The 11,331-nt window shown below is 35.7% G+C and overlaps 1 protein-coding gene across 1 annotated transcript in view; it reads left to right on the forward strand.

Moving 5' to 3' along the window:
- Nucleotides 1-11,058, forward strand: part of TRPM7 (transient receptor potential cation channel subfamily M member 7) — a 53,234-nt gene extending 42,176 nt beyond the window's left edge. The window contains exons 27-40 of the mRNA XM_042875684.1: nt 1,928-2,004; nt 2,882-2,941; nt 3,966-4,047; nt 4,351-4,421; nt 4,958-4,995; nt 5,575-5,600; nt 5,897-5,947; nt 6,037-6,102; nt 6,454-6,737; nt 6,999-7,081; nt 7,388-7,593; nt 8,265-8,316; nt 8,410-8,516; nt 9,553-11,058. Coding sequence (XP_042731618.1) covers nt 1,928-2,004; nt 2,882-2,941; nt 3,966-4,047; nt 4,351-4,421; nt 4,958-4,995; nt 5,575-5,600; nt 5,897-5,947; nt 6,037-6,102; nt 6,454-6,737; nt 6,999-7,081; nt 7,388-7,593; nt 8,265-8,316; nt 8,410-8,516; nt 9,553-9,683 — 1,334 coding nt within the window. The 3' untranslated portion in view covers nt 9,684-11,058. The remainder of the gene's footprint in view (nt 1-1,927; nt 2,005-2,881; nt 2,942-3,965; nt 4,048-4,350; nt 4,422-4,957; nt 4,996-5,574; nt 5,601-5,896; nt 5,948-6,036; nt 6,103-6,453; nt 6,738-6,998; nt 7,082-7,387; nt 7,594-8,264; nt 8,317-8,409; nt 8,517-9,552) is intronic.
- The last annotated feature ends 273 nt before the right edge of the window (nt 11,059-11,331 follow it).

Raw genomic sequence — 11,331 nt, forward strand, 5'->3', positions numbered from 1 at the left:
ACATTAATTGTGGTTTTATTCATGATGAGAGTGACACTAATGATAACTACAGCTGCAGAGTTGACAAATGTGATCACCAGTCCTCTGTCAACTTATCGAAGAACAAACCCCAAATGAAGTTGTCTTTGTCAACTGGCGACTTGACGTCAACAGTCAACGACTCACATGGAAAATTGAATGTTAAAGATGAACTTTCCAAAAGTCAACATGTTCATGCAATGGAACTACAAAACCAAGATTTATGTTCTAACATCCTTATGGGACTACTTCATAAACTGTGGACCAAATCTAAACCACAAGGTTTGACTTATCAAGAATTGTATGGTATTTTGGGTGTATTCCGGTTGCAGGTGACTTTATTCTACCATTTTGCTCTGCTTTTTTTTGCTTTTAACATCTCTAATTTCCCTATATTGCTTGAACATTATTTTTTTTTAACTTAAAAATTATCATTTCTTTATAATTCTGTCACATAGACAATATTTTTCTGGAAAACAATAGCCAGTTGTTGAGTATAGCAGTTTTATGCAATCAGCTGCTCTGCAACTTGGTATGGCCAATGTAGATAAACTTTGCAAGTTATTATAAAGCTCTTTTCATTTCATAAATTTAAAAATATTGTCTATTCCTTGACTTAATTACAGAGGACTTCTTAGGCTGATGGAATCCTGGATAAATATCTTTGTGGTATCTGTGTCAAACTGAGGGATCCTCCTATACTGCGTTTCTAAACACTGTTGAATTTGGGATCTTCCACTGTTGCTATGTACTTTTTAGCAGTCCTTTCAGAAAGCTTCCAAAATTCTTTTATTAAATAACAGTGTTATGCCTCCCCTGAAATTTTGCTTACCACTAAAAAGTCGCATGTTTTGGTTTGAATATCTTCATATTTGAATGGAAAAACAGTGGCAGATTCGTTGCAAAATACAGGTGTGGGTTTACTAACCGATTTCTGTGAAATAGATAAAGCTTTAAGTAGGTTCAGTGTATCTGGAATTGTTAAGTTGCCTGTGGAAGTGTTGTCTTGCTCCAGCGCAGGGATGTCTCTATTTCAAAGATGTGTTGAGGATGTAAAATTTTAATTTTTAGACGACTTTACTACTGTGAAACTTAAAATTCTACAATACCTCCATACGTCATTGATAGATTTGTTACTGTAGGAAGAGTGTCTCTGCATTTGTACACACTAACTTTTGTTTATAATTTCCTCCTGATTCAAAAGAAGAATACCACCTCCCTTTTTTCTAATTCAGAAAGCAAGACTAAATAGATGTAATGGATTCAGTGATTGTGTAAATCTATCTAATCTGTGAATGTACTTCACCACTAATAACTTTAAATACTAACTATACTTATTTTACTGGAGCCAAATTTTTAGTGTATGGTTCTTTGACATCTAGCATTTAGAACATACTCTTCATTCTTACTGTCCAGATTTTATAAGGCTTCTGGTGCAGAGCAGCTTTCCGTTATCAACATAAGCTGGCTTTCATTCATTACAAAGCCACGTGCTTGGTAAAATCCTGGAGGTTATTTCTTGCAATGTGGAGGATGAAGGGTATATTGTAAAAGCTACCTCATAAAACTGTCTGCTTTTCCTTCATTTATCATGGCTGCATAAAAGCACTGAATACAGACTATCTGGATCCTTTCCTGTGAAGAACATACATTTAGGTAAAATCTGAAAATGTTAATTTCACATTTTGAACTGTGGTAGTCCATGCAGTGTGGGAAAAGCGGTAGTTTCGTATTAATATTTTGTCACATCAATTTTACTGTGTTTGGAAAAAGTTCTCTGGTGCGTTCAGGCACACAAATTAAATTAGATGGTTTGCAGCCCTTTGTTATGATACAGACTATTGCCATGGTCAGGACATGGCCAATTGCTATTGATTTTAAATACTTTTTTCAATTCACTGTGTCTAAGGTCACAGAGACAGCATGGAGTTGCAACGGTTCAAGGAGGCAACAAGCAAAATTAAAGAAAGAAGTGCTGATATTGAGGTAAGCGTGGAAATTTTTTCTTATTTTTTTATTTTATTTTAACTTCACTGTGTATTGAAAACATCTTAAGAACAAATACAGTGAAGAAATTTGTAAAATGCAGCCTGGAAGGAGTGCAGCTCTCTTACTGTAAGCAATTGAGTGAAAACTCGTGCAGCCTTAAGCGTGCATCAGGTATTGTTGCTTCATAATATCAAGAGAAGAACTTATGAAGCTGAAGTGACATAACTGTAAATTAAAATTAAGATAAAATTACATGTCCCACACTTAGTGGGTGACTTTTTCAAATGAGACATTTGACACTTGAAAATTTCAACATCAGCGTTTATTTATAGTGATATTATACAGAGCAAAATGATAGTGTACGTGATTGAAATAGTGACTGCAATTAACACAAAAATTGATGTGATTTGAAGAAGAAAAGCCCTTTTTGTTAAACTTATCTTCAAATAAATGATGTGTAATTATAGTTTGCTTAAATAAGGTACAAATAACTACTATGAAGTCATTAATCAGGACAAATCTGTATTCCAGATGCTTATAGTGTATATGTATATGTGCACACATGCACGTACATATAAAAACAAAGGTTTTTTATTTTAGTATTAAAATAATAAATCACTGTATCAGCCATAGAATGGCTTGGTTACAAGTTAACTATTTGCAGTTACCCCTCATTTGGGGAAGAGTCTGACTTGAGAATTGCCTAATGACCATTCGCAATGCCAATAGTCTGCCAAGTTGCTCATTCTGTGCTTTCTGATAACTATCACATGTGACCAAAAAGCTTTGTGTGTATGAATTTTGGTGCTTCTATTAATAATGTTAATCTTTTGCCTTTTTTTTCCTTTTTATTATTATTTTTTTTTTTTTATAGGAGCAACAGGAAGACTTCAAAAAAGCCATACTGGAGGGCATAGAGACTACCAGGCTGCAAGTAAGTAAAGAAGGTTTCCATTTATTAGAGGCAATTTTCAACAGACAGTGAATTTATTCTTTACAGTGAGGATGGGGAGCTCTGTTTTTGTAGGTCACTTGTCTGTAAAGATATAATGAATTCTGGTAATTATTTAAAAACAAAATAATGAAAAAGCAAAACTTAGGGGAAAGTTTGCCAATTGTGTGATGAGCAATTATAGTCTATTTTCAACAAAAAAAATTGCAGCATTTGCCTTTAATCAATGAGTGTCTTCACAAAGTATGACTCATTGAAGTTGGGATATCCAGACATTATGCATGAGTAATGGAATTTATAACGAAGCACAGACTGAAGAATCTTAAATAAGTGCAAATGGCTGGATTTCAGGATTGCAATAAAATAATTTGTCATACCTGTAATTCTGAGCCTTAATTTCTCTTTGGGAATTGGCATTTTTCCTGAAAGCTTTGCTGTCACTCATGAGTTGGAAAACTGTGGTTGAGCCAGATATGGCAAGTAGATATTCAGAAAGTAGTTAACTAAGAAGTGAGTCTGTGAGAAGATTTGGTTCATAAAATGTAGATCTTTGTGGCAAAACTTACTTAAATATTATTCTTATTTTCAGTGGCTTCTTTAAACTGAACTTTTGTTTCTGTCTTAGCCAAGTTCTCAAATGAAAATAGGTAATTAATGAAGGCAGATGATAGAATATACTTGTGATACTTGCAGAGATCCAGCATAATGTACATTTCTGTAATCATATCTTAACATTCTCTTTAAAAATATTCTTTCAGAATAGATCAGCAGTCTTAATAAGTACCTGGAAATGTTAGAGTTGATATTTACTGTGAGGAATGCTAGCTGGAGTAAGCTTGACTTCAGCATTTTTGTGCAGCAAGCTATTTGAGGTACAGCCAGAAGTTTACAAAGCATAAATACTTTTTATTGTACTTATAGGTAGTCCTAAAAAAGAAAACTAGGCAGATTGCTTGCTGAAAGAGTAGTAGCTGTAAACTGATTCGTGTGTGTATTTCTTTTGTAGGGTCTTCAAACTGACTGTGGTCTTAGACAGTCTAGTTCTTGTGGTGGGTTTACTGACCCTTTGGCAGTCCATTCAGAACAATGTAAGTGTGCCATCTTTTGAGATGACCTATTTTTTTTCCACTCAGTTGTGTTGACAATGCATATTCCAGGAGGGTACAAAGGAGACACAAAAAGTTATGATTTTATGATTGGTGCCATTTGTTTCCTTGTGATAGATGTAATTATGCCAGCTTAATTCCTGTTACCTTGAGGTTGCCACAACAAATAACCAAATAGTTGTAAAAAGGTAAGCAATTTAGTTGGAACTGTGTTGGAAATTTGTAATGGTCAGATAAGCAAGTAAATGCAAATCTTTATTCAATTATAAATCTTTTCATTTATAGTCCCCAGCAAGAGTAGAAGAGCATCGAGTGAAGACGCTCAACAGGTCGACTCTAAAGCAGCTTTGCTGACGGTTTGTATTCTCCTCTTCCTTTTATTATTGTTGCTGTTGTTGTTGTTGTTGTTGCTAATGTTGTCAAACAGAACTAGAACTGAAGGAGTAAAAGGAAAAGAAACAAAAGAAGAATACTGATTTGTAGTCTTAGTTGTTCGAGATAACAGGAGGGGAACTGTTCTGGCTAAGAGAAGTTTTACATATTCTCCATTACGTGCTATGATTATTCCTACTATGAAAATACATGTTCCTTCCTGTTTAAACAAGCCCTTTTAAAAATAAAAATGTCTATATGATCTATATTTAAAAAAAAAAAATGAATACAGCCTTTTCTGCTTTTTTGTCTTTACCATTCCTTACATCTATTAGAATATTTCCACCTACCTACAGTATGGCCTAATGGAATCTTTCCAATAAACACACTGCACTGCAAGATCTTAAAGCATATAACTCTCTCACCCCAAAATTAAATATACTACTTTCTCCTTACAAAACTGAAACAAAAAAAGTTTTTCCTTTTTTTTTTTTTTTTTCTTTCCCCCTTTGATTTAAAGGATTGGTTGCAAGGCAGACCTTCAAGTAGCAGTCAAATGTAAGTTACTTTCTGAATGTTACTAACTGAATGTGTTCACTGGAATGCTACGACAGGTTCTATTTAAATTAATGGGGTCACATCAAAGGGCAAAACATGTTCTTACATGAAAATGTTTGTATTGATACTTGTTTGGGTGCTAACTTCCAGGTGAAGGTCTTTTCCCAACCTTTAGAACTTGTAAACCTTCTCTGAAATTGTGCAGTCATTGCTGTTGTTAACAATTATCCCTTGAGTTAACTGTTAAAACCATTACCTTATTAATCTGATAACAGAAGTGTTAGCTGTTGGGAACACAATTTAATTAAAGCATTTCTGTGAGAATGGACTCTTGTGATGCAAGCTTTGCGTAATGTTGTACGTGACTGGCAGTATTTAAAGTATAGCTCTAAAGCTGTGAGATTACTTAACAGCCTTCCATTACCATTTTGTAATTAAGCAGTAGTGCTGCCCTTGAAAAATAGGGTAAAGGCACTACTATCAGTTTAACAAGGTGACCTAGGATGATGTGTTAAAATTGGTGAACGTAAGGCAAGTTTTTAACAAACAGTGACCAGCTGCTTTTTTGGCATTTCACAGGGCATCTGAGGAAGATGCATTGAATGGTATGTTGATCGTTTCTTCTATAAACAAGCTAGGAGCTTTTTCATATATACAAACTATGAGAATATTCTTTGAAGTTAAGAGACAGAGCTGTGATTACTTTTTTAACAAATGGTCTACTACCAGGTACTACAGTTTCTTCTGATGTATTGAAAAGCTAAATGAGATACTTAATTTTCTGCATAGCAAATCTTTTTCAGACCCTAACCACTTGGAGAGAGTGAGCTTTGTGCATGGTTATTTTAGTACACAATCCAGGTGTCAGGCAGTTTCTCTCATCATTTCTCATCTCTCTTAGGCATTGCTTCTCCTTTCAAGCCTATCATGGATATCAACTACTATTACTCAGGTCAGTGCCTCTTATGAATAAATGTTCATATTTTTAATGACACTTATTAGATCCTTAGAATCTGATGAATGCTGTTATTTTTCTTCTAGCTGTGGAAAGAAATAACTTGATGAGGTTGTCACAGAGCATTCCTTTCACTCCTGTGCCTCCAAGAGGTAAGAACTTTAATTCTTGCTGGTGGGTAGAGGGAAGAGGGTCAGAGTTCAAACAGCTGGCTTAATGTAGTCTTTTGGAGAAGAAAACAAAAAACAAACCGTGTCCACAGAATGCTGTTTAAATAGGGTCATTAGTAGTTCTAATCAGGGGGATCAAAACATCGTGTCTCTATGTTGCTGTATGAAAGGAATTGGAGAGAAATTCCAGCTGGCTTGTCTAGATTTTTAAAATTAATGTAGAGTGTTAATAACAACTTCGCGTGTGTTGCAATCTAAGAACGCAGAGATATTCAGTGCTTCAGTTTTAAACTTCAAAAACTAAAAGTGCTAATTGCTTTTTGTTGTAAATAGGTGAACCAGTCACTGTGTATCGCCTCGAAGAAAGTTCTCCCAACATCTTGAACAACAGCATGTCTTCCTGGTCACAACTGGGACTCTGTGCAAAAATTGAATTTTTAAGCAAAGAGGAGATGGGAGGAGGTTTACGTCGAGCTCTTAAAGTTGTATGCACATGGTCAGAGTATGACATCCTGAAATCAGGACATCTTTATATCATCAAGTCTTTCCTTCCTGAAGTTGTGAACACTTGGTCAAGCATTTATAAAGAGGACACTGTGTTACACTTGTGCTTGAGAGTAAGTTTTATTCTTGTCATTTACTGAACATAGACAAGCACGGTGTTTAAGTTAGTTTGCTGTTCTCTGTGAGCTAAAGGGCCAAACAGACAAAATAACCTGCTCCATTATGGTTTAGTGAATCAAAAAGCTAAAAATCTTACAGTGTAAATATAATTTAAAGAGCAAGCAATTTGGCAGTTACTGTTCTCTCTGCCTTTTAAACTGCATAATGTTTCCTGTTATATAATACAGCAATAAAATATGGACTTTGGATTCTAGGAAATTCAGCAGCAGAGGGCAGCACAGAAGCTCACCTTTGCTTTCAATCAAATGAAACCCAAATCCATTCCTTACTCTCCACGGTGAGTACTCTTAAACTTCTGTTTTATTGCATGTTTTTGATATAGAAGAATGCCTACGGGGTTGTGAACGTGTCAGTCAAGCATATTAAGGTGTTGATATGGTTTTTTTTTATGTCTCTGGATGTTATTAAGAATGTTACAAACATTCTTGGCAATGTTTGTATTGATATTTTCTTGCAGTAATTCTAGGCTTGTGTGACAATAGTTTCAAATGTTTTAAATAAGTAGATAAAATAATTATCCATTAGTAATGGTACGCTTGTCATTTATTTTGGAAATATGTTCATTAAGTGTGCTTTTTACTAGGTTCCTGGAAGTTTTCCTGTTATATTGCCACTCTGCTGGGCAGTGGTTTGCAGTTGAAGAGTGCATGACAGGAGAGTTTAGAAAATATAACAACAACAATGGTGATGAAATAATTCCAAGTAACATGCTAGAGGAGGTTATGCTGGCTTTCAGCCATTGGACATATGAATATACAAGAGGGGAGCTGCTCGTACTAGATCTGCAAGGTAATGTCCCTGTTTTGAAACTGGGGTCAAGGACCAGGGAAGATGTATATGGGTCTTTCTCACAGAATCGTAGTCCTGGGTAGGAAGGAACTGATAAAGACCATAGAGTCCAAGTCCTGCACTCACTTGTAATCACATTTTATTAAGACTTCATATGCTGGTAACAAATAATGAACAGTATTTACTGTGTCTTGATCTAGTAAATCTGAATTGGTGGTGAGCTTATTGAGTGTGGCACTGGATGCCGCAGCGCTGAAGAGAATATAAGTGTACACAAGCTTTACTAATGATAAGCACCATAAAAATAATGCATCTGTAGAAACATTTGAGTAGTAGTAATATAGCAAGCTGTGCTTATACTGAACTGTGTGCCACATATTCTGTCTATGAGAAGTCCCATGTAAGAAATTTCTCTCAGGTGAAAAGTGGTTAAGAATTGTAGACATAAAAATAGGTCAAGGAAACCTGAGAGGTACAAACTACTTAGGAGCAATTCATGTAAGAATAAAGAGTGTCCTGTACCACGTGATTCCTTCTGCCTTCATTCTTGGGAAAGCTGAGAAGTCATAGCTGACAGTGCCAAGGCTTTTCAATATTAATGCACTGGTGTAACGTATAGATAGATAGATAGATACTATATATTTAACTGTTTCTTCCTGTGCTGTCTGAAGGTGTTGGTGAAAATTTGACAGATCCGTCTGTGATAAAAGCTGGAGAAAAAAGGTAAGATTGAAGAAAAGTTTAAAGAAAACTATACTTTTTTTTTTTTTTTTTCTGGAGAACACAGCCTATGTTTATATGCCCTTTATTTCTAAGGTCTTACGATATGGTGTTTGGTCCAGCCAACCTGGGAGAGGATGCGATAAAAAACTTCAGAGCGAAGCATCACTGTAATTCCTGCTGCAGGAAACTTAAACTCCCTGGTAAGCGTGGCTACTGTATTTTTTCTGAGACATTCATATACTGTAGTATACTGTATGATGTATAATTAAACAGTTGTGTCATGCCATGAAAGTAGATTAAGTAATAAACGTCAGTTTTGTATTTTTACTTTTCAAATGTTCCATTTTAAGAAGAAAAATCTGAAATTAAGCATTTAACAGTGTGCATGTATTCTGTATTTGTGTGCACAATATTTGAAGTAGGTAGGCTAGACTGATGTAGAATTCAGAAGGTAAAATAGAAAAGGTCATTTAAAAAAAAAATCATAGAATCATAGAACCCTATTTTTTGGAAGGAACTTCTAAATGTCATCTAGTCCAACTCTCTATTGAACTGGGTCTCCTGCAGCTAGGTTGGGTTGCTCAGATCCTGGTGCAGCCTGACCTTGAGTGTCTCCAAGGAAGGGGCACTCACCATCTCTCTGGGCAACCTGTACCAGTGCCTTACCACCTTATTGTAAAATCTTGTTCCATACAACCAATCCACATCTCCCTTCCTTTAGTTTGAAACCATTTCCTCTTGTCCTGCCACAACAGACCTTGCCAAAGAGTCTGTTCCATTCTTTCTTACAGCCTCCCTTTAGATACTGAAAAGCTGCTCTTGGGTCTCCCTGGAGCCTTCTTCTTCTCCAGGCTGCACAGCCCCACTGTCTCAGCCTGTCCCTGTAGGGGAGACGTTCCATCCCTTGGATCATTTTTGGGGCCCTCTTCTGGACATTATTTGAATTATAACTCCTAGTAAACTTGAAACAGATAACAGAAGAATCCTTTAAAAGTCAACCTAATGCTTGCTATATAATATCTGTAAATAGAATAATTAAGGCCCTGTTACTTTTTAAAGCACAGCTTTAGGCTTCCCATTTCATGTACGATAAAAAACATCCATTTTTTAGCACTGAATGCATACTGAGGAATTCTTACTTACAAGTCTATCCAGTTATGTGAAAGACTTTTATGCTTCATTGAGTCTGCTCTACAAAGAGATAGTAACCAATATGACTTCATTTTGTTTGTACAGATCTGAAGAGGAATGATTACACACCTGACAAGGTTATATTTCCTCAGGATGATTCCCCTGAACTAACAATTCAGCCTGGAAGCTGCACCAAAGAATCAGATTCAGCTAATTCTCTTCGTTTGATGCTCTAATGATGTGATCAAATCAGTGGCTTCATCCAAACATCATGGAATGTCACAGAGCTGTCACTTATCTTTCCTTCACCACAATTAAAAGAAAGATGCATCAAAACAAGGATTACTGTGTTATAAGTGAAATTTTGGCTGGTCCATATTCTAAGGACCTAACAATTTGTAATAACCATCTACAGAGAACAGATTGGCAGCTGGTCATTTTAGAGGTTGAATTATGATAAGTATTTATGGCATGTTTTTAAAAGGAGCTTTTTAGCAGAAGGTTTATTTTTTATTTTGTTTTGGTTTAGTGGAGGATTTTCTCTCCGTAGTCCTGTGGTGTGCAATACGCCTTCAACCAAAAGGATTTCGGTAGCTGATGTTTTAAGGTAAAGCATTTGTCTGTTTGGCATCTATCTTACCGTCATTTGGAAAAAGATTGGAGAAAGCACCTACCTCTGTGATGCCAGAGTATTCTTGGGGCGTGTTTGGAAGTGTTCCACTATCACCAGATGATTTGTAATCTGGCCTTTTGGAGAGGGCAGAGCCAAACGAGGGTGTGCATGTGACGCCAGTAGGCTGAGGTTGAAGGTAGGAACTCGATCTGTTCCAATAGAGAGAGAGTCTCCTGGATCAGGGTTCGGCTTCGTAGCTGTAAAACTATTTTTTGTGGAATAGAGCCCTAATTGTGCATAATGAGATTTCTTGTTTTATACATTTCAGTTTTCTCACATCACCATCAAATAGTAACAAAGCCATGATAGACTGGTATAATCATATTTAATAGAAGAAGTAGTATGTACTGGTCCAAATAAGTTGCCTTGTGAGAACACAAGTTGGAAGTGCTTTTTGTTGTACATAGTGACTGCTTCAGAAGTTTTGCCTTCCAAAGATCTCATCAAACCAGTGTATCAAAGCCGAATGTACACATAACTTTTAAATGTATTTAAAATTGTGTAGAAAACATCTTTAATGTTATGTTATTTGTGGTACTTATTTAAGAGAGACTAGGGTTGGATTAGCATTATGTAAAGTTCGGGAGATTGCAATGCACCTTCATGCAAATAAAATATAATTTAACTGTCCCAAATATTGTTGAGCATTCAGCAAGAAAAACCTGTTGTCCAACTGAAGTTTCATGCTGCGATTTTTTTGTTACATAGGTACTAATTTGTAATTTTTAATTAAAAGGGCAGTATACAGCTCTATAAATTTTTTTATTCAGTAGTGTATCTTATAGATACAGACTTAAGGCACGAACACAATAGCTGTTTAAATGGTGTTTTATGTTTGACGGGGAAAGGTAAAATGTTATAAGGATATGATACTGTATACATTTTGTATATCGTTAAATCTTCAAAGAATCTAAAATAAATTTATTCTTGTTTACAGACTTCTGCTGTCTGTCTTAGTCTGAAAGGTTATATCCGATGGCTCTGTGTGTGGAAACAGTGTTTGCTGTGCTGGGACACAGCAGTTGGTTGTCTTTGAGGTATCTGAGCTTTGGCTGATACCAGGAACTAGGGGAGTAAATGTGGAAGCTGTAGTGCACAAACGTATCTGATAGGATTAATGAGTAAATGAGATAAAATATCTTAAAGTTGTTTATAGTGTTTGTTTAAAATTTGGAGCTCCTTATTGGGTGGTTGCTTGCATCCCCTTGTGT

The sequence above is a fragment of the Lagopus leucura genome, unplaced genomic scaffold (genome assembly GCF_019238085.1).
Source record: "Lagopus leucura isolate 7727_CA_CO unplaced genomic scaffold, USGS_WTPT01 Super-Scaffold_100015, whole genome shotgun sequence".
In the NCBI taxonomy this organism is placed as follows: domain Eukaryota; kingdom Metazoa; phylum Chordata; class Aves; order Galliformes; family Phasianidae; genus Lagopus; species Lagopus leucura.